This window comes from Arvicola amphibius, chromosome 2 (assembly GCF_903992535.2).
Source record: "Arvicola amphibius chromosome 2, mArvAmp1.2, whole genome shotgun sequence".
In the NCBI taxonomy this organism is placed as follows: domain Eukaryota; kingdom Metazoa; phylum Chordata; class Mammalia; order Rodentia; family Cricetidae; genus Arvicola; species Arvicola amphibius.
In genome coordinates, this window is record NC_052048.2 from 126,935,395 (window position 1) to 126,962,155 (window position 26,761).

The 26,761-nt window shown below is 38.2% G+C and overlaps 1 protein-coding gene across 1 annotated transcript in view; it reads right to left on the reverse strand.

Annotated features, from left to right (window-relative positions):
- Nucleotides 1-1,631: 1,631 nt before the first annotated feature.
- The window catches only part of Birc6 (baculoviral IAP repeat containing 6), a 181,515-nt gene continuing 156,385 nt past the window's right edge, over nt 1,632-26,761 (reverse strand). Inside the window, 8 exon segments of the mRNA XM_038320792.1 lie at nt 1,632-2,775; nt 6,981-7,115; nt 10,933-11,121; nt 13,432-13,509; nt 17,148-17,309; nt 18,712-18,929; nt 19,497-19,607; nt 20,832-20,977. Of these exon segments, the coding sequence (XP_038176720.1) occupies nt 2,596-2,775; nt 6,981-7,115; nt 10,933-11,121; nt 13,432-13,509; nt 17,148-17,309; nt 18,712-18,929; nt 19,497-19,607; nt 20,832-20,977 (1,219 nt within the window). The 3' untranslated portion in view covers nt 1,632-2,595.

Below are 26,761 nucleotides of genomic sequence, written 5' to 3' on the forward strand. Positions count from 1 at the left end.
AGGAGGTAGGCTTTGAGGTCTTATACATGCTCAAGATACCACCCAGTGTCTCAGTTTACTTCCTGTTGCCTCCAAGTCAAGATGCAGGATACTCAGCTATTTCTCTGCACCATGATGATAATGGACTAAACTTCTGAAAATGTAAGCCACCCCAATTAAATGTTTTTTCCTCTGTAAAACTTACCATGGTCATGGCATCTCATCACAACAATAAAAATCCCATGATAGCTACTGTGTGAATGCTTGTGGAATATTAGCTTAATTATGTAAAGACTGCTTATGTTGTAATATAGTATTTCTCTAACTATGTAAAGATGTGTTATATTTGTTTAGCTTACGTGCCTAAGGCAGCTGATTGATCTAATAAAAAGCTAAATGGCCAATAGCTAGGCAGAAGGAAAAGGTGGGACTTCAGGGCAGAGAGAGTAAGTAGGAGGAAGAATCTAGGCTTGAGGGAGACAGAGGGGAAAAGGGAGACATGAGGGAGATACCAGGGGCTGGTCAGCCAGCTATGGAAGCAGTAAAGCAAGGCATAGAGAATGAAAGGTAAAAAGCCCAGAGGCAAAACATAAATAAATAGAAACAGGTTAAATTAAGTTATATGTGTTAGGGGGCCAAGCATAAACTAAAGGCCAAGCATTCATAATTAATAAGTCTCTGTGTTTTTATGTGGGAGCTGGCTGGCAGTCAAAAGAAAAATCCAGCTACAGGGTCTGAGAATCAAACCCTGATCCTCCGCAAGAGCAACAAGTGCTCTGAGTACTCAATCATCTCTCAAGTCCTTAGAGATAATTGTAAATAGCTTAAACCAAAACAGGGCAGAGGATTTTCAGGCCTCTCTATTGTAGGCGGCTGTTACTTCTCAATGAACTTTTTCTTGCCTTTAAAAAACAAAAATAGCAAACTATTGCTTTTGGAGTTGGGATGTAGCTCAATGGTAGAGCACCAGCTCAGAATGGGCACCATGGGGAGTGGGTGGGAAGCACAACAGATTTTAGATAATGAACACACGGCTTTAATATTGCCATCCACATTTCCCCCAAGTTCCACACACACTCTTGGGCTGAGGTGGTATTTTTGTTTTCCTCTGCCCTTTTACCCTAGTTTCTCAGCTTGAAAACATGGGATTCATTCTCCTATCAACAGATACATACATTCCTCCAAGCTTTGTCAAATGCCTCCTTCTGTCTACCCTTTGACAGACCCAAGTGATAACCTACCACATGGACTATGGAATCACAGCAGCAGGTAGAATGCTGTGATCTGGTTCTTCCCAGGTCAAAGCTGAGAGCTTTTCGAACCATTCAGGATGCTGAGGAGCAGTAGCAAGCCAAGACAGGCCTTCAGTGTCCCAAGAGCAGCTACTTCTCTAACATCACAGCCTTTATCGTTGTTGTCATTCTTCAGTACTTAGGATCTCCAGGTGCTTTTCCTTCATACTGCTGATCTAGTATGTCTGCATATGGCATCTGGGGTCTTTCTTGTCATATACTTACTTTAGCACTATCTCTTCACTCTGGTGCAGCTTATACAGATCTAAGACTACTGTGTTTCTCCCCATGCTCAGGTCTCAAAAACTTCTCTGTAGAAATACTATTTCACACCATGGCAACTATTTTAGAAACAAGACATACTAATTCACCTAAGTTTTTATTTATTGGCTCTAGGAAGAATTTGAATGAAAACGAGCCTGAATGGCAGGTACAGAACGTACTGTAACAGCACCAGAGAGGCCCAGCCTCTCTCCTCTACAGAGCCTCCATGTTGATACATACATGTGACTTCAGGAACAAAACCACATAGTCCAGGACAAAGGGGAGCCCTTGAGGAAAACAGTTTAAAAGTGACTTTTCCAATTGACCATACCTTTTCATATATTTAAATTCAAAGAATTGATACATTCAGAGGCCCAATGTTTGGCATAGAATAAAATCATGTTCATTTATTTTTTTCTGCATCTTAGAAGGCATAAAATTAAATATGTTGAATGTAATAAATTCATCCATACAAGTGCAAGTTTCCAGCTATAGTGCATTTTATGGCAGATTTATTACTTAAAAATGTACCAGTAAATCAAAAAAGAAAGGCTATGCTCGTTTAACTTTTATTAAAGTGTATGTAGGAGGTCTTCAGAAATCAAATATGAGCATGAAGATATGGCCAAACATAAAATCTATCAAATTCAGTGAAAAGTTGCTGACTTTAAATAGCAGTTGTAAGAATGACCAATATATATCCTTTGTTAACAACCTCTCACTCTACAGTAAAAAAAAAAAAAGATAAACATTCAGTAAACATTCTTTCCTAAGGTAGTTTCCCTTATAGATCAGTGATTTATCCATTTCTTTGTATACACAAATTTGTTGAACATACCAATCAGTGGTTCTCACAATTGAAAAATAAAAGCACAAAAAAGTTTACACTCTTGTACAGGTAAATCAAAGATCACCTTGAATTAAACTGGATCTCCTTAAGGGCATAGTATAGTTTCAGTTTCATTACCTATTACATAATTAGTTTCTTACATACAAATATTGACATATTTGGCTTGTGCTTCCGAAGCCTTTGTATCTATGAAATCCATATCAATGCAGCTCATAATTGAAAGTCACTGGGGAGGTCTTTGCTGCTGCTGGGTTTGCCATGGTCATGTGTTAGAGTCTCTTCAGCACGCACTGTGGCCCTGCACACCTGGGAGGCATCATCAATGTCTGGATCTAAGCCTTCAGGACAGGGAAGTTTCAGTAGCTCTTCTCGGAGCTGAGCAGTGTGGCGCTACAAGGAGAAAATCGATACTATCAGAAGTACAATCACTGTAATTCTAACATATCACTGAGACAAGAACTTGGTTTTAGCATACCAAGTTTAGTATGAAGTGTATAAATATTTACTTAGTGTCTTCTTATGCCAGCCTGTGGCATCATACATTTAAAATACACAATAAACAAAGCTTAAAAATCCTGAAACTTAAGGCTGGAGAGATGGCTCAGCAGTTAAGAGCACTGGCTTCTTTCCCAGAGGACCTGGGTTCAATTCCTGGCACCCACATGGTACCTCACATCTGTCTGTTAATTCTAGTTCCAGGGCTTCTAACACCCTCACACAGACATACATGCAAGTAAAACACCAATGCATGTAAAATAAAAACAAATTATATAATTAAAAAAGATACCTAAACTCAAAATCAAGTCCTGATGCTGAAAAGCCCCGAGTAACATTCTGTACAGGTACAGAAAATACACCACCTTCTAAAAAAGTAGTATAGTTCCACAGAACCTCATATGTCCCAACCCTGGCCACAGGAGTGTCATCACCAATGACTTATAAACATCTATAGTTTATTCTTTTAAATTAAAGACAGTATTCCTTGTGCTATCAACTCTGAAAAGGACAAGTGGACAAATTAAAACAAACCCAGACTGGGGATTTATCATAATGGCATAGCACCTATATGGCATGTGCAGGCTCTGGGACTGATCTCTAGCACTGAGTGAAAAAAAGGGAACAGATATACACAATCACCAAACAAAACCTTAAACCACACTAATGCACTAATGCTTAGATCACATATGCACAGCTATCTTGGTGAATGAAAACAGGTATGTTCCAATCAAAGTGTCCTCTCTAAACTTTGCAAAAGTTTCCCCATCATTTCATTTAACTCAGAAGAAAGATGAAAAGTAATTTTATCATAAGAATTATAAAAATTCAAACAAATGAAAAACAAGTCTAGAGAATAAATAATTGTGTTTTCCTATCTTGCCTTAGAATGTAAGATGCTAAGAGGGTGATTGATTGATTATGAATGAATACCACATTGAAGGTTTTGGAAAATTACCTGCATCAATAGCTGACTTTAGAAATTAACAAGTAATTTAAAGCACACTGATTGGCTGTATGTTTATGTGTACAGATAGGGATGTGCATGTGTGAATAGTAGAAGACAACCTGTAACAGTCAGTTTTCTCCTCCCCATTAAGGGTCTCAGGGATCAAATTCAGGTTACCAACTTGGTGATAAATGCCTTTAATCACTGAGCAATCTGGCCAGCCCCACTACACAGTAGTTTATTTGTTTTTGTTTGTTTGGTTTTGCTTTGTTTTTTCACATCCAAACCCCTCATTTTGCAAGCAGAGGATTTTTTTTCACTTTTTTTTAAATTTTATTTTTTAAAAAAGAAACTATCTTTTTTCATTTTACATGCCAATCCCAGTTCTACTCCCTCCCCTCTTCCCCTTCCCTCCCACTATACAGTTTTTAGAGAATAATCTTTACACATAAAAGATATTTTAACTTCTGTGAAGTACAAGTTCTAGTTGGAGGTGTAAAGCATAAAAAGAGGTTGAGACAATCACCCACTCTTAGCCACTTATGAGGATTTAAAGCACATTCACATACTTAAAATTTACTAAGTCTCCAGCACTGATTTCCCTTCCACTGTGATAACACTGATTAAGGTGGGCTGGAGAGATGGCTCAGTGGTTAAGAGCACTAACTGCTCTTCCAGAGGACCTAGGTTCAATTCCCAGCACCCACATGGTAGCTAACAACTGTCTGTAACTCCAGTTCCAGGGAATCTGACACCTTCACACCAATGTACATAAAATAAAATTAAATAATTACAAAAAATACTAAAAAAAAAAAAATAAACACCACTGACTAAGAAGAAAAAAAAATCTCACTATTATGAGGACTTGGGAGAAGTAGGATACTATTACTATAGTATGGACTCAAGTGAAAGGTATACACTTCCTTGATTAGCATTCTTCAGCAAAAGTCTAGTTTAAAAAACTTCAGCAATTTGGAAATGAAGGTCATCCAAGTCAGGGTATCATAGAAAAATTATACACTAGTTTAGCATAGTTTATGTTAGTCTTTTAAGTCCAACACTGGGGAGACTTAAAGAGGAAAGCAGATCTGAGTTTGAGGGCAGCCTGGTCTACATAGTTAGATTCAGGACAGCCATGAGTACAGAGTGAGACCCTGTCTCAAAAACATAACTAAAAACAACCCTCAAAATAATAACAGTAAAATAATTTCAGGCAAAACAAATGCTGAAATAATAGAACAGCTGCAGCAACAGCTAGACTGCAGGCTTTGCAGATGCGAGCAAAGATGCAGCTAAGCACCTATCCAGGAAGCATCCAACTGGTTATGGACCACAAAAAGAATGGGAAGGGGGAAGTATGTAATATACACTGAAGATGGGAACAGCTGGGAGCAAGCCCCTTCTGAGGACAGTACTGAAAGGGTATCCTACTAAGCCCATGAAATAGAGGAAGGGAGCTAAGCAGTATCTACAGATCTGATAGAAAAGGGCAGACTAGAAATTAAATATAGAAAGCTAGAAGAACCAATCTGAAGGAAGGGACAGTCTCAGTGTTTAATGAGGGCATCTATGAAAAACCATTAAAAACACAACTCTGGAGAGGGAAACACAAGTTCCAAGAGCCTCTTTTTAATGGGTTAATTTTGTTTGTCAACTTCATATACGTATGTAATGTGTTCTGATTACTCTCCCCACCCCACCCTCCTTTATTTCCCTCTGTCCCTATCAAAACCCATTCCATCCCAGCAGTCCCTTTCTCAGATCCATGACTTTAGTTTTATGAGTCATCTTTAAATAGTAAATCTCCAACATTAGAAGCCCAAAGACCACAAGAGAAAGAAGATAAACTGCCTCTCAGGAAAGAGGGGAAAGAAAAGAATAAATGAAAAAGTAGAAAGAGCAGTTTATGATGAACAGAAAAGGGAAACATTAGATAAGCAGTGGGTATGTTAATGAGTAACATACAGTGAGGATGTGACAGGTCAAGGAAGAGTTCTAGAAGTGAACCTGCAACTGAAAAGTAGATGGGGATGGGCTAACGGGCATGGTACAAGGAGGCAGAAGAGACCTTTGGATGCAGAGATCCCTGTTCTTGTCTGATAGAGAACACTTTACTGTTTTCCAGAACTGAACAAAACAAAATTAGCATAGAGCAAGCTAAGTGTTCTTTCCTTAGACAGTCTTACTAGCCATGGGTAGCCTTGAATTTCTGCCCTCCTGATTGAGATGCTTAGTGCACAACCCCTGGCTCTAAAGTCTGTATAATATAAAATTTCAACTGTATACAAAAGTGGGCAGAATAAGAAAATAGATGCACATGTATCCAACACCTAGCTTCAACTATTACCAACTCTTGGCTAGCCTGACATCACTTTTCATTATTCTTACTTTGAAGCAAATTCCAGACACCATATGACCTGTCATTCAAAAATATTTCTGTACTGGAAAAAAAAAATCACACCTACAAAACTAGCATTCTTATCATCAGCTACTACTTTTATTTGCTTTGTTTTGAGAGAAGGTCTCACTATATAGCACTGGCTATCCTGGAACTCACAGTGATTATATTGCCACTGGAAGGTACTGAGATTAAAGGTGTGTGCCACCATGTTTGACCATCTACAGCATTTCAATGAGAATTGCAAAACAAAAACAAAAGAAGCCAGCAGGGATGGAAAACACTGCATGCATAAAGAGGGAAGATATTTGGCAGAAGATAAAGGACAGAAGAATAGAATAGGTATTTGGAAGCAGCAAGATGGGTGGCTTTACAAAGAAGGAGTTCCATATATAGGAGTTCTACAAAACTACTGTATTTTCCATTTCTGGGGAAGCTTAAGCTAAAAACAACTGCCAAGCCCCCAAAGTGGTTATTACCAATAAGTGGCCCTCCATCCCATACCTTCTTCATCATACCAAGTAGTAAAATTATATAAGGGACATAAAGTAAGACTAAAAGATTAAAGACAAAATTCATACTCCTGCCCTCCATGTCAACTTCTTTGTGCTCAGGCCCTATAAATGCTTTTAATCTTAAGAATTAACAGTCCTCTGTCAAAGCTATTGCACCTATCTACAAACTTTCTGTAACAACTTGTTTCTTTGGTTCTCTTCTGCCCTTAACCTTCGGAGTCAGTGGATCACAACTCACCTTGAGAGCTGCTGCATGGTGAGACATGGTCCTGCCCACCCGCTTATCGCTGCTATACTGCTGGATGTCTGCAATCCACTCCTCACACTGGGCCATGATCTCAATTCTTTTCAAGTAAAAATGTTTGTGAATAACCTTGAAGATACAAACAACAGAACACAGCATGTCTACACATTTTAATAGCAACGTTTGTAGCATTACAAAAATAAAATATTTTCTGGTTTCACATGATCTATGTTTTATATGTTACAAATCAGAACATCAGATGGCATACACTGAAATACTCAATTCTATAGCAGCAAAGGATATCCAACACTGCTCCGATACTCAAGTAATGCCATCTAAAGAGCACTGGACATCCATAAGGCAACAACATAAAGTAAATGGAAATAAAAGAGTAATAGGAAAAAGATCTTCAACACACTAGCAGCAAAAAAAATGTTTGCCTTTAGATGAGAATTCAGGGGTTGGAGAGACGGCTCAGAATATACTACTCTTACAAAAGATCTGTGTTTAGTTCCCATCACCCATGTCAGGAGGCTCACAACCACCAGTTAACTCAGGCTCCAAGTGGTTTCTCTAGGCATTTGCACTTATGTTCACACCCCCAACCCCACACAATAAAAACAAAAGAAATCTTTAAAAGTGATTTCAAAGAACATCTGGATAAGTAAAGCTTTCTATTTACCTATTATGGGTATGCACATGTGCCATACCACACACAAAGGTCAAAGGCATCAGTTCTCCTTCTAGCATGTAGGTTGTATCAAGAATTAAACCCAGATAGGCAGGCTTGGTGGAAAGGGCCTGTACCCACTGTGCCAGTTAGCCAAACAGCACAAGTAAGTATCAAAGACAATCATATTCAAACCAAAATGAAGCCCTAGCTGTGGCACATTCTTACTCATTAAATTGTATCCTCTGGGGGATGGAGAGACGGCTCAACAGTTAAGAGCACTTGCTGCTCTTGCAGAAAAGCCGAGTTCGCTTCCCAGCCCACACTGAGGCTCACAACCACCCGTAACTCCAGTTCCAGGAGATCTAATGCATTCTTATGACCTTTGAAGGCAGGATGAGTACAGGTGTTCTCTGTCTGCTGTCTCCCACCCCCATATCTAAACAAAGCTTTCAATTGTATTTTCTAGTTAATTTATTTTATAGTGCTAAATTCCCTTGTAGTATCTGCACATCCCATTTGGAAATTTCAAAAAATTGAAAACTGTTTTGATACATAAGCACTAGGAATCTCTGAGAAATTAGAAAACAGATGTGAATTTTGATTCAGTTCCTATATTGTCCAAAGGGGTTCTCTCTGTCCTGTACTGTCTTAAGCTAGATATCATTTTAAAGGCATGGGAACTGAAATAGTTCGAGACCAGCCTGGTCTACAAGAGCTAGCTCCAGGACAGGCTCTAAAGCTGCAGAGAAACCCTGTCTCGTAAAAGCAAAATAAATAAACAAACAAACAAATGCATGGGAACTGAAATAAAAAACTAGTACAATCCTATGTCATATTTAGTAGTTTTTGAAGCTGATGCTCAAGGACTCATGCCCATAACCCTAGCACAGGAGGATAAGATGTTCAAAGATCCAAAGTTCAAGACGATCCTTATCTACAGAGCAAGTTGGAGGCCAGCCTGGACAGCAGAAGATCTTGCCTCAAAAACAGACTGATAAAAAATGAAACAACAATAACAAAAACCCTCCAATAACCCATGTAATAAAAATACCCAGGGAATTCAGAAAACAACCACGATCACATTAAGATAGTCAGTATCCAATGGCAAGGAATGCCAATTTTAACAAGTTAGATTCAAAAGGATGATAGAATTATTATTTCAAATGATATATACTTAGTTTTTATAAATCCCACTCTCCCACTGTACTCTTTGTGCTTATTCAAGGGGGTGGGAATCTAATCATAAATAAGTATATTTCAGTGTTTTAAATATATTTTCAGGGCTTTACAAAAATGCAAAGAAATATTTTTTATCTAAATTAATTTCTTTTCATGCAGAGCACACACCAATATAACCTCTACCTGTACATAGCAGCACATCATACCTGCCAGAACACCTGTACTTTCTCTCACCATACTGTCCCCACGCCCCATGCCCACATTTGTGATTAAACCCTGGGACTCACACATACAACCCAAGTGTTCTACCACTAAATTACATCTCCAGCCCTCATTCCTAACTTGCTTGACAAGCTAATTCTGTTGACCTTTGAACTTTACATAAGTGGAATAAAAGGCAGAGTTCAAAGAAAACAAAAATCAAGATTCAGCTTTATACATCACTGAATTTGGAATCCGTGTCACAAACATGAAAATATCAAGAAGTTTTAACAACTCAGTACCCAGAGTGCTGAACAATTCATGTATGATGCAAAGGAAAATATAGGTCCTCCAAGAGAATTTTATTTATTCTTGATTTTTCTCAATAAGTTGGCAGATTGCTTAATAACAGGTGACGGGCAATGCACAATGAATTATCTTAATGTGAATAACTTAAGCCGAATTAACAAATAGATTATGTCTAAGGGCTTGTATACGAGTATACACAGATATGTGCATTCACAATCAATCTCCTATAACACTAGATCTACTATCTTCTTTAGCTTTGCAGGTAAAAGGCAAACTTCTGGATATGTGTGTACACTAACAGGTAAACATGCGTACTAGTAACAAGAGAAGGAATGTTCCTTTTACATTCCTTCAGCTCACGCTCATGAGCTCTACCTGAATAACAGGAATAACACTTACAGAGTTCACAGTGTTTAAGAATAATATTGCTGGGCGGTGGTGGTGCGTGCCTTTAATCCCAGCACTCGGGAGGTAGAGGCAGGTGGATCTCTGTGAGTTCAAAGCCAGCCTGGTCTACAAAAGCTAGTTCCAGGAACCAATCTTAAGACTCAGAGCGGACATGACGATGAGGAAAACTAGGTACAAACAGGTTGGGGTGCTGAGTCACCAAGAAACAGAAAAGTCAAATCCCTTGAAATGCTTCAGAGGGCATTTAGAAGCTTGATACTTTCTAATATTTTTCTTAACATTCACACATGTACATTAGTGTAAAATCAAAAAAAATTATTTCAACTGTGCACATAGTGGCACACACCTTTAATCCTAGCACTTGGGAGGCAGAGGCAGGCAGATCTCTGTGAGTTTGAGGTCAGCCTAGTCTAGAGAGTTCCAGGACAGCCACAGCTACACAGAGAACCTCTATCTCGGGGGAGAGGGGGACGGGACACACTATTTCTATGACAGATCTAGATATATATGACTGAATAGTTGGATAAAATGATAACTATTAAAAATAAATAGTCCTAGGCTAGAAAGAGGCTTAATTGGTATCACAGCCTATTAAAAAACCAACCAAACAAAAAGAGGGAAAGTGTACTGGTGCATGCTTTGAACCACATCCTTGGAGAAGAAGAGACAGGTAGGCCCACAAAGGCTCACCCAGGGAATTTAAAACCAGCTAGAGACGCTGTCTCAGAAAAGAGAAGGCTAACACCCGGATATCAAAACCCAGAGCTGTTAGATGGGCGGTGGTGGCGCACGCCTTTAATCCCAGCACTCGGGAGGCAGAGGCAGGCGGATCTCTGTGAGTTGGAGGCCAGCCTGGTCTACAAGAGCTAGTTCCAGGACAGGCTCCAAAGCTACAGAGAAACCTTGTCTCAAGAAAACCAAAATCAACCAACCAACTAAAGAAACAAACAAAAACCCAGAGCTGTTTTCTTACCTTTATACACATCATGCAAAAGTAAAAGTTAAATATAAGTTTCCAAGATAAAGTCCAGTGTCTTTCAGGATACATGTGGTTTAAACCTTACTGCACTTTATTAGTAGGATTAATTACTAGTTATAAGTACTGTAAGCTTAGCATATATAACACTAACAAATTATTCTCAAATGTCCTTCAGTGTTTAACTTTATCCAACATACTTCTTTAAAGCATGGGGAAGGATTTCTGATTTGTTCTAGCATTGCCCATTTAACCGTTGCTTGTCGGATGTTTCCATCGTACTCTCGAGAACTCTGTGTGCCACTGGGAGTGCCTCTAGACCGTTCATATCCTGGTTCATTAAAGTAAGGCTCTGCTACTAATATAAGGGACTGGACAGAAACCAACACCTGAGGAAAAGAGGAAATTAAAAAATAGTTATTAAGAGACATTTTTGCTGCCAGTAAATTGCTATCCTGTTTGATCTTTAAGGAGTCCCTATTAGCATATTTCCACATATATCTGGCATAAAACAAACAAACAAACAAACAAACAAATAGGGGCTGGAGATACAGCTCAGCAGTTAAATCTGCTCTTCTAAAGGACCTGAGTTTGATTTCTAGCATTTATGTGCACATACATACACGTAGGCATAACATCCATATACATTATGGTAGTTGAGTCATGAATATCAGGGTAAGCTCAAAGCCAACCAAGGCTATACAATAAATTCCAAATGCCCTGGGTTAATGTATGAGACCCTTGTCTTAAAAAATAAAATTTAAAAACCTACAAAATTAGGCTAACCACACTAAAACTTCATATAATATCTATTTACTCATTTATTTAAAGGAAGTATCTAACTGTGTTGCGCTGGCTGGCCTAGAACTAGCTACATAGACCAAGCTGACTTTGAATTCACAAAAATCCTGCTGCCTCTGCCACTGCCTTAAACAATACTTATGAATCTTCTGTTAAAATTGGCCTTACTCTTGTAGAACATTAAACCAGTCAAGCCCTACTAACAATACTCACAAAGAAAACCTAATAAGGCAACTTTAATTCTTATTTCAACAGAGGTTCATAAAACATTACTATACGTTCTCATTGGTAAGATAGATAGACTTATGCTTCTAAGACCACCTCCATGGCCCTCATATTTTTTATTTACTTTTGATTTTTTGAGACAGGGTCTCACTATGTACTCCTGGCCATCATGGAATACACTAAATAGATCAGGCTAGCCTCAAACTCAGAGCTCTGTCTACCTCTGTCTCCTGCTGAGATTTAAGGTGTGTGCCACAATGCCTGGCTTCACACTTGTAAAAATTTCACATTAAATAAGTATCACAGATAAAATAGACACCCAAAACACCTGAACCAGCAGTGGATATGGTTACAACTGATATGGAGTGTTATTACAGCCAGCATTAGCGACCAAGGGAAACAATAACACCTTAACCTGAGCAACTGGGAGATAAGATAAACACAGCTTTAAAAGTTTATGAAATTAATTTTAACATATCAATGAAGGAGAATGGTTTTCTTCTCAAATCTGATACTTCACAGAGAGCCTTTTAGGCATGGTTAGTTCTACTATTTATTGTATTTCAAATATATTTCCTCTCTCACTTACATGAATAGGCTATATTACTAAATTATTTACAAAAGGAGAGAAAATTAAGTCAAATTCTTATCACAAAACTATAATTTAAAATCTATTTTAAGAAAGCAATTTTCAGATGAGACACTGTGGCCCCAAATGTAAGTTCAAAAGTACTTCCATCCAGGTTGAGTGCTGCATGCCTTTAATTCCAACACCGGAGGAGAGGCAGGCAGACCCTTGGAGTTTGAGGCCAGCCAGTGTGACTCAGTCTCAAAAAAACTGAAACTGAAAGCAAAACAAACTTTAAAAATACATAAATAAATAAAAGCTTCAAATTTTTAGTATATTCAGTTTCAAACAAGTAAGTCAACTAATAGAAATTTATTTTCACAATTCTCATCTAACACAAACTAAGATTAAGGAAAATAATCTTTTAGGATAAGTCAACTTTTAGTAGGCTTACCTGGTGATAATTTTTGGTTGTCTCTTTTTAAACACAAAAACTGTACATTTGCAAAGTATCCTATAACAACCATGACTAACTACTGTCTCTTAATTAACATGCATTATAGTGAACACACACACTTACCATGCGACTGTGGCTAAGTCTAAATTATTATAAAGTAATAACAACAAATGAGATCGACAGATTTTATGTGCTTAACTGACTTACAGAAATGTAAACTCTGAAGATTATTCAATCTTATATATCAAATGTTCTGAAAATAAGAGCTAAACTCTTAAATTTTATGAATTACAGGACATTAATTTTGATCATCAGGTAACAATCACCACATGATAGCTGAAGAAGTGGGTAGTAACAACAGTGTATTAAATTTGATGCACAAGACAGGAAACATACATAGCTAAATCCCCTTAATGCAGCACACTGTATTTTAAGAACTTATGGAACAATTTGTTTTCAACAAGTCTAATGTTTGTTTTATGTCCTAACTTCAGACTCTATAAACTCTCCAAGAGACTACTAATATTTGCTAGTTAGCATTTTCTGCCTTTTATCTTTCTGGACCGTTTTCTATGTTTATTTTTGGTCACCTGCAACATACACAGTTCTTAAGAGTGTAAGTAAATCTGACAGAGAAACTTTGTTTACTTGCAAAAAGCTTGATGTCTGAGGATTCCACTTTTCTTCTGGCCTTCCATGCCACGTATTTAGGATGCTTAAACAAACCTGAAGGGAGAAAGACATAAACAGAATCTAAAGGAGTGTTTGATAGCTAACTGTTCCACTTAGAAATAAAAAAAAAAACGATGCAAGTCAAAGTCTATCTAACTCTGTGAAAGCCTACTTCATCTTCAAGTGTGAACAAAACCCATGTGGCATTACAATTTCTTCATAAGGAAAACTTGCCATCTATACATCCATATCTGCATAAATAATATGTATCTTATTTTTGTAATCTACATAGTTCAAGTGGGTCTTCAACTAGCTTTGTAGTAGATGTTTCTGATCCTCTTGCCTCTACTGCTCTAGCATGAGGATAACAGGGATACATCACCATATCCTGTTAATGCAGCACTGGGTATTAAAACCAAGGCTTTGGGCACGCTAAACAGGTATATAACCAACTGAACTATGTCACTAGCCCACCATCACAGGCATCTTAATGAGAAAACAATACTTTTTTTTTTCTAAAAACCAAAAACTTCTGGCGCAATTCAAATTATTTGTATGTGTATGTGTGTGGACATGCATGTGGAGGTCAGGAACTACGTGGAGTCAGTTCTCTCCTTCCACCATGTGGGTTCAGGGAAAAAAACTTAGGCTGTTGGGATTAGCTGCAAGTACACCAAATCATCTCACCAGCAACCACATGTATGCAGGTCCCACTGAGGCAAAGGGTACAAGATTAGTTGTGAGGATACCTGATGTGGGCCCTGGTGCTGGGAATCAAACAGAGGTCTTCTAGAATAGCAGTATGCACCACCCCCACCCCCGACAGGGTTTCTCTGTGTAGCCTTGGCTGTCCTGGAGCTTGCTCTGTAGACCAGGCTTCAGAAATCTACACGCCTCTGCCTCCTGTGTGTAAAGGTGTGTGTCACAATCACCTGCACAGTATCCCTATTAACCACTGAATCATCTTTCCACCCCCAACTGTGAAGTTTTTTTTTAAAGTTTTATTTTAAAATTTATGTGCACACACATGTACAGGTGCCACAGAGGCCAAAATTGTCAGAATTTACATGTAGCTGGAATTTATAGGTGGTTGCTGAGTCATCTCTAAAAGGACAGGGCTTCTCTGTGGCAGAGTGCTTACTCAGCATGCATGAGGCCCACCATTTGACCGTAGAACTACAAAACTAGTGACAAAAACTGTATATTTGTGTAAGTCATTCAACAAAGACACTTAGAATGAATATTAAACCATCAGGATAATATTCTCAACCCCTTATCCTCACCCACTCCATCCTATGGAATGAATTGCTTAGGTAAATTCTTTATACATTATTTGCGACCTGGTATCTATCAAGAAAAGTTAATGCGGCTACTTTAGTTTCTGTTCCAGAAAACCTGGTTTTTTTTTTTTCTAAAGAATATAAATGGTGCCTTTGTTAAACTTTATGCAAAAAAAATCTAAAAAACCAGTTCCACTTTTATGAGTTATTAACTGATAATGAGGATGAATGAGTGACATCACATGTTAAACTGGTTGAAAACAAAAGGGTAAAGAAAGTAAAACCTTGGAGACATCTTTGATTAAAAGACTATTTTTAAGAATTTACTATTCTTGGCCAAGATCAAAACACTGATGACAACTTGTGCTGGAGAGGATGTGGAGTAAAAGGGTACACTCCTCCACTGTTGGTAGGAGTACAAACTGGTACATCCCCTTTGGATATCAGTATGGCAATTTCTGAGAAAGTTAGTAAACAACCTACCTCAAGACCCAGCAATACTACTTTTGGGTATATACCCAAAGGATGCTCAATCATGCCACAAGGACATGTGCTCAACTATACTCACAGCAGCATTGCTTGTAATAGCCAGAACCTGGAAACAACCTAAATGCCCCTCAATCGAAGAATGGATTTAAAAAAAAAAAAAAAAGTGGTACATTTACACAATGGAGTACTACACAGCAGAAAAAAATAACGACATCTTGAATTCTGCAGGAAAATGAAAGGAGCTAGATGACATCATTTTGAATGAGGTAACCCAGACACAGAAAGACAAGTATCATATGTACTCACTCATAAGGAGCTTTTAGACATAAACCAAAGAAAACCAGCCTACAATTCATAATCCCAGAGAACCTAGACAACAAAGAAGACCCTAAGAGAGACATACATGGATCTAATCTACATGGGAAGTAGAAAGAGAGAAGACCTCCTGAGCAAATTGGGAGCATAAGGACCATGGGAAGGACAGAAAGGAAGAGGAAAGGAGGAAGGGAAGTGTAGAAAAATCATATAGCTCAATAAAAACAATAAAAAAAATTCCTGTTCTTTCTTGGGGGGGAGGTGGCTGAGAGAGTTTCTCTGTGTAGCCTTGACTGTCCTGAACCTCACTCTGTAGACCAGGCTGGTCTTAAACTCAGAGATTTATCTGCTTCTGCATAAATTTGCTATTCATCCCACCAAGAAGTATCTGCTTTTGTGTGTGCCTAGTGCTCAGGGAGATAAGATGACGGCATCAGGTCTTCTAAAAAGTGGAAGTGCTCGTAACTGTGAGCAACCTCCATAGCTCCTATATATTTCCTCTTAACTTCTTGTCCCCTCTGTGTGCTGTGATTACCATTAATGAATAAAGAAACTGCCTTGGCCTAGTGATAGGGCAGAACTTAGATAGGTGGGGAGGACCAGACTGAATGCTGGGAGAAAGAAGGGCAGAGTCAGAGAGATGCCATGGAGCCTCCACCGCCAGAGTAAGACATGCTGAAACTTTAGTGGATAAGCCACAGCCACATGGCAATACATGGATTAATAGAAATGGGTTATATTAAGATGTAAGAATTAGCCAATAAGAAGATAGAGCTAATGGGCCAAGCAGCGATTTTAATTAATACAGTTTCTGTGTGATTATTTCGGGGTTAAGCTAGTTGGGCGGTTGGGTGGCCAGGACAAACAAGAGGGCCCTCCTCCCCCAACATTTTTGTGGTGTTTAAAGCAACAAAACTCAGCATGGGATTTACTACTACAATTCTACTAAAATGTCCAAAATTATATTGAAAAGTAATAATTATTCTTTAAAATTTACTTTAGAAGGTTTATAGTCTTACAAAATGATTTCTGTTTTAAATAAAACTTTTTATTTTCAGAACTGAACCCAAAGCTATGACCACAGTAGGAAAACATGATCTATCACAGACTTACTGTTTTCCAGGCCCAGAAATAATTTTTGATTACATTTCTTTGTCAGATTTTTTTTCTAGTAAGAATGAACCATCCTATTGCTAATTTAAAAAATGTGAAAATAAGTTTGAAAAAAACAAGTTCCTAATTCTGTGTCCATGGACTATAAGGGGGTTTAAGGTGGAAAGATGAAGCTGTGAACTGCAAAAAGGACAGTGGTGCAGAGCTGACAGCATCTCTGCTGCTCAGCTGTGCTCAGACATTCATGAAAAAATGACCAGAACTGGAGATATAGAAAGAAGCAAAGGAATCTTCCAAACCAGACACTGGTTCTGCTGTACTAGGAGCAGGATAGGTTCATGGAAGGTGTTAATTGTAGTGTTTCACCCTTTTCTTTCTATGCAAATAGAGGAAGCTAAGAATGAACAAAAAAGGAAACCACACCAATCTTTGTTTGAATCACAAAAAACCTTCAGATCAGTGTGGCCTTAGAAACAAAAGACCCAACTACCTTACCTTGCCATCATTGTAAAGGTTGGGATTGAAGCGTACGCTATGACCCCCAGTTGTTTCTAGGTTCACAAGAGGAGGTGAGCTAGGATAATCTTGAGGAAAATATACATCAAACTCAAAGCAGCCATTTGCGTAGGGTGTGTCCGCTGGCCCAGTTATCAGAACCTGGTATGTACATAAACAGAAAGACTTGTGACAATCACCTTCATCATGACCTTAGCATTGTAAGACAGCCATTGCACAAGCCTGGACAAAGAGTGATAAAAGAACCATAAACACAGTATTTGGAAAAGGTTTCTGATTAGGAATGGATTTTTATTAGCATCAAGAAAGTTTATTTGAATCTTAAGCTTCTTTTAAAATGTAAAGAGCTTTTTTCCTGAGAGTTTTAAGAGTTATGATCAACAACTGAACTCAAAGCATAAAGGTATTTATTTTCTCTGAATCAGATAAGAGAGAAAAAAATAGGAGTGGGAAAAAGTACTGCAATGTATTGAGACAAAAACGGTGTAGAGGAAAACAGCAAGAGCCAGTAGTCAAGTATAACAACTACTGAGCTTCACCTGAGTCAGTTAACAGACGCAATGACACCTGCAGCGCAGAGCTACACTTGGGGGCCACCTGCAGTGCAGAGCTACATGGAGGCCATAGACAGTAACTAACTTATTCTTATTCTAGAGGTTCTAGGCTGGAAGTCTTATACATATAGCACAGTGCTCCACAGGGAAACACAAGTGTGAAGCTATAGTGTCTGTTATGCAGTAATGGCCAAACATGCAAAGTCTATGACCTTCCTACAGAAAAATTATTCAGAAAAATCAAAGCTAAGAAAAACATCTCAAAGAAGTCAACAAATCAGTAATTTTAGCTGTCTGAATTTAGCCTATGAATTAAATCATAAATGTAAAGAATTTTTCACTATGCATCAAATATTTAGTTTTTCTTTCTTTTTTATTAAAAATATTTATTTATTATGTATTCAGTATTCTGCCTGCATGTATGCCGGCCCATCCAGGAGAGGGCGCCAGATCTCATTACAGAGGGTTGTGAGCCACCATGTGGTTGCTGGAAATATAACTAAGGACATTTGGAAGAACAGGCAGCGCTCTTAACGGCTGAGTCATCTCTCCAGCACCCTCTACTTTTTCTTAATACAGTTTTTGCTCAGACTTTATAATTAGACAGATCACAATGTTAAAACAGAAAAGTACAAGTTATGTTGTATTGCTATGACCTTATTAATAAAACTTAAAGATATTCACAGATTTCTCATAGATGAAAGACCTTTTCTGATAAGCAGTCTATAAAACAAGAGTGTGGCACCTGAGAATACTTTATCCTCTTAACTCCTCAGCACTGAACCCTCTGATACTATGAAGAGGCGTCTCTTCTGGTATCTTCTTTGAGTCTTCACATGCTGTCTCACCTGCACATCCTGAACTTAAAACACAGCTCCTTTCCTGCCATCCTAAGTGGTCAGGAAAATTTACATTGAAATGTAAAATTCAGGCTATGTCTAATTGCTTTCTTTCCATGAGTACTTGAGTAGCTGAGGAAGGCTTTCTACCTTCATGATGTCAAGTCGCTCCTCATCACAGCGTACAAAAACACTGGAAGACGATGATAGAGGCAGTGAGGTTGAAAGCGTCACCGCTTCCTGAGCCAGACGGCGGGCTCTGGCAGCACTGTTGGCATCATTGGCATTTTTCACCTGAGACATGTAGTGGTAATTTACTTTAAAACTCAATTTTCCATCATCATCTTCAGAAACCATCTCAAATGTATCTAAAATGAGACAGAAACCCGAAGCAGATTATCAGCATGGAAAACAGTTGTGATACAAATGTCACAAAGAAGCCTTGAATCTCTTCTTCCATCCTAATGGAACTGCTAACAAGTGCCACAACACATCCCTAGCTTGTATGATATCTTGGGATCAAGCCCCAGCACTGCAGAAAGTGAAAGGAAAGTCCATTATCTTCATGCTCTGCAGATCTCCACCTGTGCTTTTATTTGTGTAGATTGTTCTAGGGCAGCTCTATGTTGTGTCTATACATACAGGGACCTCAAGTCAAGGATAGCAGAAGCTTTCATGTGTGTAGAGAAAGTAGAAATCAGGTCACAATCACATTTTTAAACACACACACATGAACAGTTTTTGAGGCAGCATCTCAATATGACACAGGCTATCCTTAAAATCATAATTCTGCCTCTGCCACCAGTGTAGTGGAATTACAAGTGAGTGTCACCATACCTAGCTCAAGTCTAGAAATCTCTCATTTACCATACACTTAATCATCACTGCCAGAAGGGTGATGATGACATTGTAGTAGATGAGAAATTTCAACTTACCAAACTGCAATTTCTTCATGACAGCCACATATTTTTCTTCAAGTGATTTTAATACTGACAAAGGTTTGGGTTTCATAGCCACTTTCTTTGAGTATTCACCTAGTTTTTTTTCTGTAATTTAATATTTCAAGATAAAGAACATAAGTATAGGTTTTAAAATGTTTTTATTAGCATACACAAATTATATATAACAATAGGTTTCATCCATGTATACAATAATGTATTCTGAGTAAGGTGTGATGCACACCTTTAATCCCAGCAAAGTCAGGAGGCAAAGGCAGGTAGAGCTCTGTGAGTGAGCCCAGCTTGGTCTACAAAGAAGTTCCAGGACAGCCACAGCTGTTACATAGAGAAACCCTGTCTCAAAAAAACCCAAAAAACCAAAAACAACAACAACAACAAACAAACAATGTATTCTAATCATATTCCATTACTGTCTTGATCTTCTCCCACAAATACCTTTCCTCTTCTCAATCAGCCCCCACCCCTTCTTCTCTTTCTGTGTGACATTAAATTAAAAACAATCCACTTCTACATTTAGGCTTTTATTACTAAATTTCTATCACATTTTTCAAAACCATCTTCCTATTTTATCACTTTGAGGAAATGGGATTACTTTTCTCTTTCCTAAACATAAAAATGGGCAAACCCCTCATTAACTTTTAAACAGCACAAGTGAATCAACAGACACAAAGTCATTGCTTTCTTCCAGGACTAACACATGGAACATGGAAGTTCTGCAACTTCACATGTCTGGGGAATGAGAGATAAGTTGGGGCAGGGTGTACTTATGAGGCAGAGGGTGGCTTTGAACTTGTGCTAAGTACTAGGATTACGGGTATGTGCCATCACACGCAGCAACCTCAATTTACTACTTCCTAACAAAATGATGCTTTTCAATTCCATGACTTTCAATGAGAAGGGGAAAAAAAGAAATTAGTATGCATGTCTTTAAGTTACTACATTTATTATATGTAGAAGAGATAAATTTTTATGTTTTTTTATTTTTTAATTTTTTGACACAAGGTCACATTATACAGCAGCCCTGGTTAGCCCAGAACTTACTACCAGCCAGTCTCAAACTCAGAGAGATCCATTTGCTTTCACCATTCAAGTGCTAGGATTAAAGACCTGTGCCAGCACACCTGACAGAGATAAATTATTTTACACTTAGAAGATAGTCTTAACTAAACTGACAAAGAACAAAATCTAACATAGAGTGAACTTGTAAGTTCAAAAACTTACCTGAAAATGGGGAAAAATACATTCTGACTTGCTAGATAAAACATAGTTTGTACAAACAGGGTAAAAAAAATAGCATAAGACACTACTGGCCTTGATTGGCTTGCCGCAGACTGGTGGTGGCTGCATGGACGATCTCAGCAGTCCTCTGGATGTCTGGGACCAGAAGAGTAAGTCCTTCTGGTTCTTGATCAGGTGCATCTGGTTTGACTCCTGTTTTAACATTTTCCCTTTTAGATCTGGAGGGAGAGAGAGAGGGAGAGGGAGAGGGAGGAGAGGGAGAGGGAGGAGAGGGAGAGGGAGAGGGAGAGGGAGGAGAGAGAGAGGGAGATGGAGAGGGAGAGGAAGAGGGAGAGGGAGAGGGAGAAGGGAGGGGGAGGGAGAGGAAGGGAGGGGGAGAGAGAGAGAGAGACAGACAGAGAGAGAGAGAGAGAGAGAGAGAGAGAGAGAGAGAGACAGACAGAGAGAGAAAGAGACAGACAGAGAGAGAGAAGAAATACAGGCAAATTAAGTTTTAGAACTGCAAATAAGTAATAAATAAATTACTTTAATTCAGTAACAGTGGTTAAAAATGACAGAGTATATGTTACCCTAGAATAACAAACAAAGTTATGGGTAGACTGTTCCTACCTAGTTAAAAGACAAAAAAATAAGCATTACATAATTATCAAGGTAAACAACCAAATAAACAATTATAAGTACCGAGAGGTTAAAAAAAACCCACTTCTTCTCTTGTAAACTAGTAAACTCTTGTCTTACAAAACCTTGGAATCAAAAACTTCTTGGCAATTTAAAAATACTACTTGTATTTCACTGAATATGCTAATTTCTGAGAACAAAAGAATTTAGTGTTTCATAGTAAAGAGTAGGCCCCCAAATGGGTCTCTTACAAGACACAATAAGCAGCTGCTCCACACCTCTAATACCATGTGTTATAACACTTCAAAGCATCACTTTACTACTTCTTTTCAGGCCCCCAAATTATCAAATTATCACAATAGCATGTGTCACAGCAAGGTTTCAGTGTACAGGGCAGAGTATCAGCTCAATATAAGATTCACTAAAATCACAACTAAGTATTTCTTTTTCTTCTATTGCAACTTTTAACAAATAATATTCACTTAATAAATAACTATTGTTTACATCTTCAAAACAAATTATCACTGTTAATGAAGTATAGGTTTCAAAATAAACAACACAGACAAAGATATATGAAATCTTTCTAAGGCACAATCTAAACTCTATAGCACTTATTTTTCTATATGAATACCTACCAACAAAAAGACTTTATCATTATATTAAAATATTTCAGAAAGAAGGCATGGAGCTATAGAGAAGTTTTGTTGTTGTTGTTGTTTTGAGACAGGGTTTCTCTGTGTAGCTCTGACTGTCCTGGAACTCGCTCTGTAGACCAAGCTGGCCTCCACCCTAGTGCTGGGATTAAGGGTATGTGCCTGGCTGAGAATCAATTTTTAAAATCAGCAGAATGTTGAAGAATCTAACAAAATAATATGCCATCTACACACAAAAATAAACCTTATCACACAGACAAATCTGCTCAAAAGTAACTCATTGCTTAACTATAGGGAGACAGTAAGTAGCAAACAAGCCACTTATGAGGTAAACAGCAGCAAAAAACTATAGCATTAAGGCTTATGCTCTGTACTTGGTTCCAATGTATCAAAACCACCAGTATCCACAATTAGTCTAAATAATGTTATCTACTATCTCTTGCCTGGCAGGACAACCTAACTGAAAAGGTACAATGTGTCACTGGATCATTGTCCTTACCTTCCCTCTGATTTAAGAAGTCACAGAAAAGAAATGGCTGCTTTCCTTTGCCACCCAGAAAATAACTCAGCATGTGTTGGTACTATATACCACTTCAGCACTAGCCTCAATGTGTGTACATGTATATAAACATTTGTGTTTACCTATAAGCAGAGAATAGGCACTGTTTTAAAGCTAAAATATCAGATAATTTTACTTCGAGAGTCAACCAAGACTGGCCATTTCTTAATGAAGAAATGATTCTTGTAGAAAAGCTCAAATAGGCTGCTAATAGTATCTACCTAAAGTTATACCCAATTTCAAATGCTGAGGATCAAGAACAGTACAGAGGTTCATTACAATAGCCACTCTTGATTTACAAGGATTTTTCCCTCCCCAATTATAAGCTTCATTAAGGTTAGAAAATAGTAAACTACTAGGACACTGAATTATAATGAGGAAGGAGTCAGGAACTTATTTGAGAAAACATTCATGTTTGTAGTAAAAATTAAATGATGCCTCTAAGCCTCAAGCAGCTGATCTATTTACTCTCAGAAACGATTTTAAGCTAATGTATCTCACCATGCTAAGAAGACATGAAACCAGGTTCTTCTGTTTATTGAGGAAATAAAGCCTTCAGTGTGGAGAGTGAACTGCATCAATGCAATTAAGTGCTCTACTGTATTTACCAGTGTGACATAAAAGTTATACTAAGGAAATCACTCATTTTTAATTTGCACTCCTGAGTATGGACAACAATTTCATAATTGCAATTTTTGTTTGTTTGTTTCAAGATAGAGTTTCTCAGTAACTATGGAGCCAGACCTGGAACTCGCTCTGTAGACCAGGCTGGCCTTGAACTACAGAGATCCACCTGCCTCTGCCTCCCGAGTGCTAGGATTAGAGGCATGTGCCACCGCTGCCCGGCTTAACTGCAATCTTTAAAGGAAGATTACTGACAGGCTATTGTAAGAGTATTAGCAGGATAGTAAGTTTTATGTTTTTTAAAACCAAAATTAAGTTTTTAAGCAGTTCAAGAATTCAGAAATTTAATAAAATTTACACCAAGTTCATAAAAAACAATTATTTCACATTGAAGATAATGGTAGAATCACAAAGCAGGTTGTCAAGTAAGTTTTACTTCCATAGTTTGTCAAAAACTTACAAAAAATGACTCCAAATGGTGATGGGATTTTCACATAGAGGATGGATAAGCACTGCCTGCCTATCAGCAACTGTAGCCACTAATGTCTAACAGAAGTCCTTGTCTACAAAAGCTGCAGGTTACTGTCAACCCATTATGTAGGCCCAGCTCAGGAAAAAAGGCCATACCTTAGCTCACATCCTGAAGTCTGTGTGAAAAGCTATTTGGGTTCAAGGCACCTAGCTGGAAGAAGGCCTCTGAGACTGACAATGGATCCAACATGGTAAGAGCAATCAGCGACGGCCGCTACCATGGCATCCGCTGCTCTGTGCATACGTTGAATCTGGTTGTGATCACTGCCCTGAAGAAATATGAGGAAGCAACTGAGGTTTCTACTATCACAATGTACACATTTTCCTCTATGCTGTGAATTCCATCTGAAAAGCTAATAAAGTGAAGTTTGGCTCTGTAGATAAAAATCTGAACTAGGATGTGAGCAAAATGGGCAAACCTGTCTCAAAACAAAAAGATTTAAAGAACAGAAATAAAACCAAAAAGTTTCTGGGGCCAGTAAGATGGCTCAGTTGGTAAAGGTATTAGTTTGGGCCTGAAAGCCTGAGTTGCACAGTGGGGATTCACAAGGTGGAAGGAAAGAAATGAACTAACTCTATCCAGCAAATCACCCTGACTGCTATGTTTACCATGGCGCATGAATACCCACAAACAAACACAAAATAAACAAAAGTGTTATATATATTAAAAAAACTCCAGACCTCAACATGATCATATTAATGGCTTCTACTAGTATCACTGCCAAAATCAAGTCAGATATTACTCTACTATACTGTATCAGAATTATGTGACTTTATAATTCAGAAATAAAACATACTTAAAACAGCTATTTTCTTAATAGTGCAAAAGGAAAACAAACTCATTTTAATTCCCTAACTTCTGTTTCTAAGATAAAAGTCCCACAAAGTGAAACAAGCATTTAAAAGTGCAGCCACGTGAAGGAGTGGCCTTAAAGGTTCAGGACTACTGGAAACTAGCACTAACATTAAGCCGTGAAACAATAACTACACTTCTTTCCTTAGTTGTAAAATCCTTTACCAGAATTATAGCTTAAAGAAAATTAAGGTCAAAAGTAAATACGATGTTCATTTAAAAAAAATTACCGTAGATAACTGTTTGCTTCCAGCATCTCCAGGAAGCATCAAAGTCATTGATAAGACATGCCCACAAGTAAGGAAAGGACCTCTGTGAGGCATGTCCCATGATTAAGTTAAAGCCTACATTTTAACAATATTTCTTTTTAGTTTTACTTAAACTCTCTCTAACTTAAAGAGCCAGCTGAATTTTTAATGATTTAAAGAAAGGGGTGGGGTGGCCAGACAAGCAACCAAGCCTTGGGAAGAATAAGTAAGTGCCACTGGGAAGCACTTAAAACACAGGCACAAGGAGCCTTTTTAGGTCCAATATATTAGGTTCTGAATGTCACACAATGTATTAGGTTGTGTATGTGCAAATGGAGGTGCCACAAATATACTGTCACCAGTTTACCAAGGGACAACACTATTTAGCCTAAAAGAAAGAGTGGGGTTTGGGATTAGTGCAGTGGCAGCAAGGGTTCAGTCCTCAGCTGGGGTGGGAGGATGGGGAGATAAACACCAGCTTCACTGTTTATAACACTAAAAAGTTTGACTGCCAGGGAGACTCTGTGAGTTCCAGGACAGCCTGGTACACATAGCGAGTTCCACGTCAGTGAGAGCTACACAGTTTTAAAAACAACAATAACAACAAAAACAAACAATTGTTGACAGACGAACCTGCCTAATGTTGTTTTAAAAAGAAATGAATAAAGATATGGCTTTGCAGTGGGGTTGCATTCTAAGTCACTTACAAGTCCATTGAGGTGAGTTTGTTAAGGAGAAAGGACAGATTATGTTGTGGTCTTAGGTCCAAAATTCTGCTGTGTTGTGTTACAGGACAACAGAGGGGGAAAAAAGCTGGTTAGGAATTCCTGAGTGGGGGAGGTCCAGCAAAGAGATGGTGATGGCTTGGGCTAGAGTGGTATTTGAGATGGAAAATCATGTTGGAATTGAAACATATTCTTGTGTTTAAAACCATATATGTATGTGCATAACAACCAGCAAGTATCCAGCTCCAGACTGGTGTCTAACAACTCATCTCATCTCTTTCTCTTAAAAAAAAAAAAAATAAAAAAACCTTATTTTTTTAAAATAAAAAAAGATATGGCATTATCTAATGCTTCTTGATTAAGGAATCAGGACTTTTATATTGCAAGCATAAGAGGCAGAAGAAGCGAGGATCGTTTTCTCAATAGAAACAGAAGCAGGAGTTGGGGAAAGAAAAGCTTTGACTGAACTTTTATAAGGTCAATGTTAAGGGAGCTTAAAGTAAGAGAATCTGTTTTTTGTTTTGTTTTGTTTTTAATAGAACAGGTCAAATAATAAACTTCAGTTGATGAAAAAAAAAAGGAGAGCCTGGCAGTGGTGGCACACGCCTTTAATCCCAGCACTCGGGAGGCAGAGGCAGGCGGATCTCTGTGAGTTCGAGACCAGCCTGGTCTACAAGAGCTAGTTCCAGGACAGGCTCCAAAACTACAGCGAAACCCTGTCTCAAAAAACCAAAAGGAATGGGATATCTCTGCCCCCTATCTCCTCCCATCCCACACATAGTTTCTTTGTGTAACCCTGGCTAACCTGGAACTAGCTCTGTAGAGCAGAATAGCCTCAAATTCACAGAAACCCACCAGTCTCTGCCTGACTCTGCTGAGATTCAGGCGTGCACCACCAGCACCCAGTATTTTTATCAACATTTTACTTGAGTATGAAGGATTTCTTCTTACAAAGACCCTGTGAGATTGCTAAGAAAAGTAGAAAATAAGAATGCTCACTTGAGGACTGCCAAAGAAAAGTTTTACATTCGAAGCACTTTATACTGAATGTCATGTGTATTCTACCCTTACAGCAATTAAGCCTAATTCCGATTAGCAGCAAGTATGTCTCTCAAGTTTTTGGTGAAACCATGTAATACTGAATACTGCAGAATATGATTATTTAGCTACTATAGACCAATAGTTAACAAA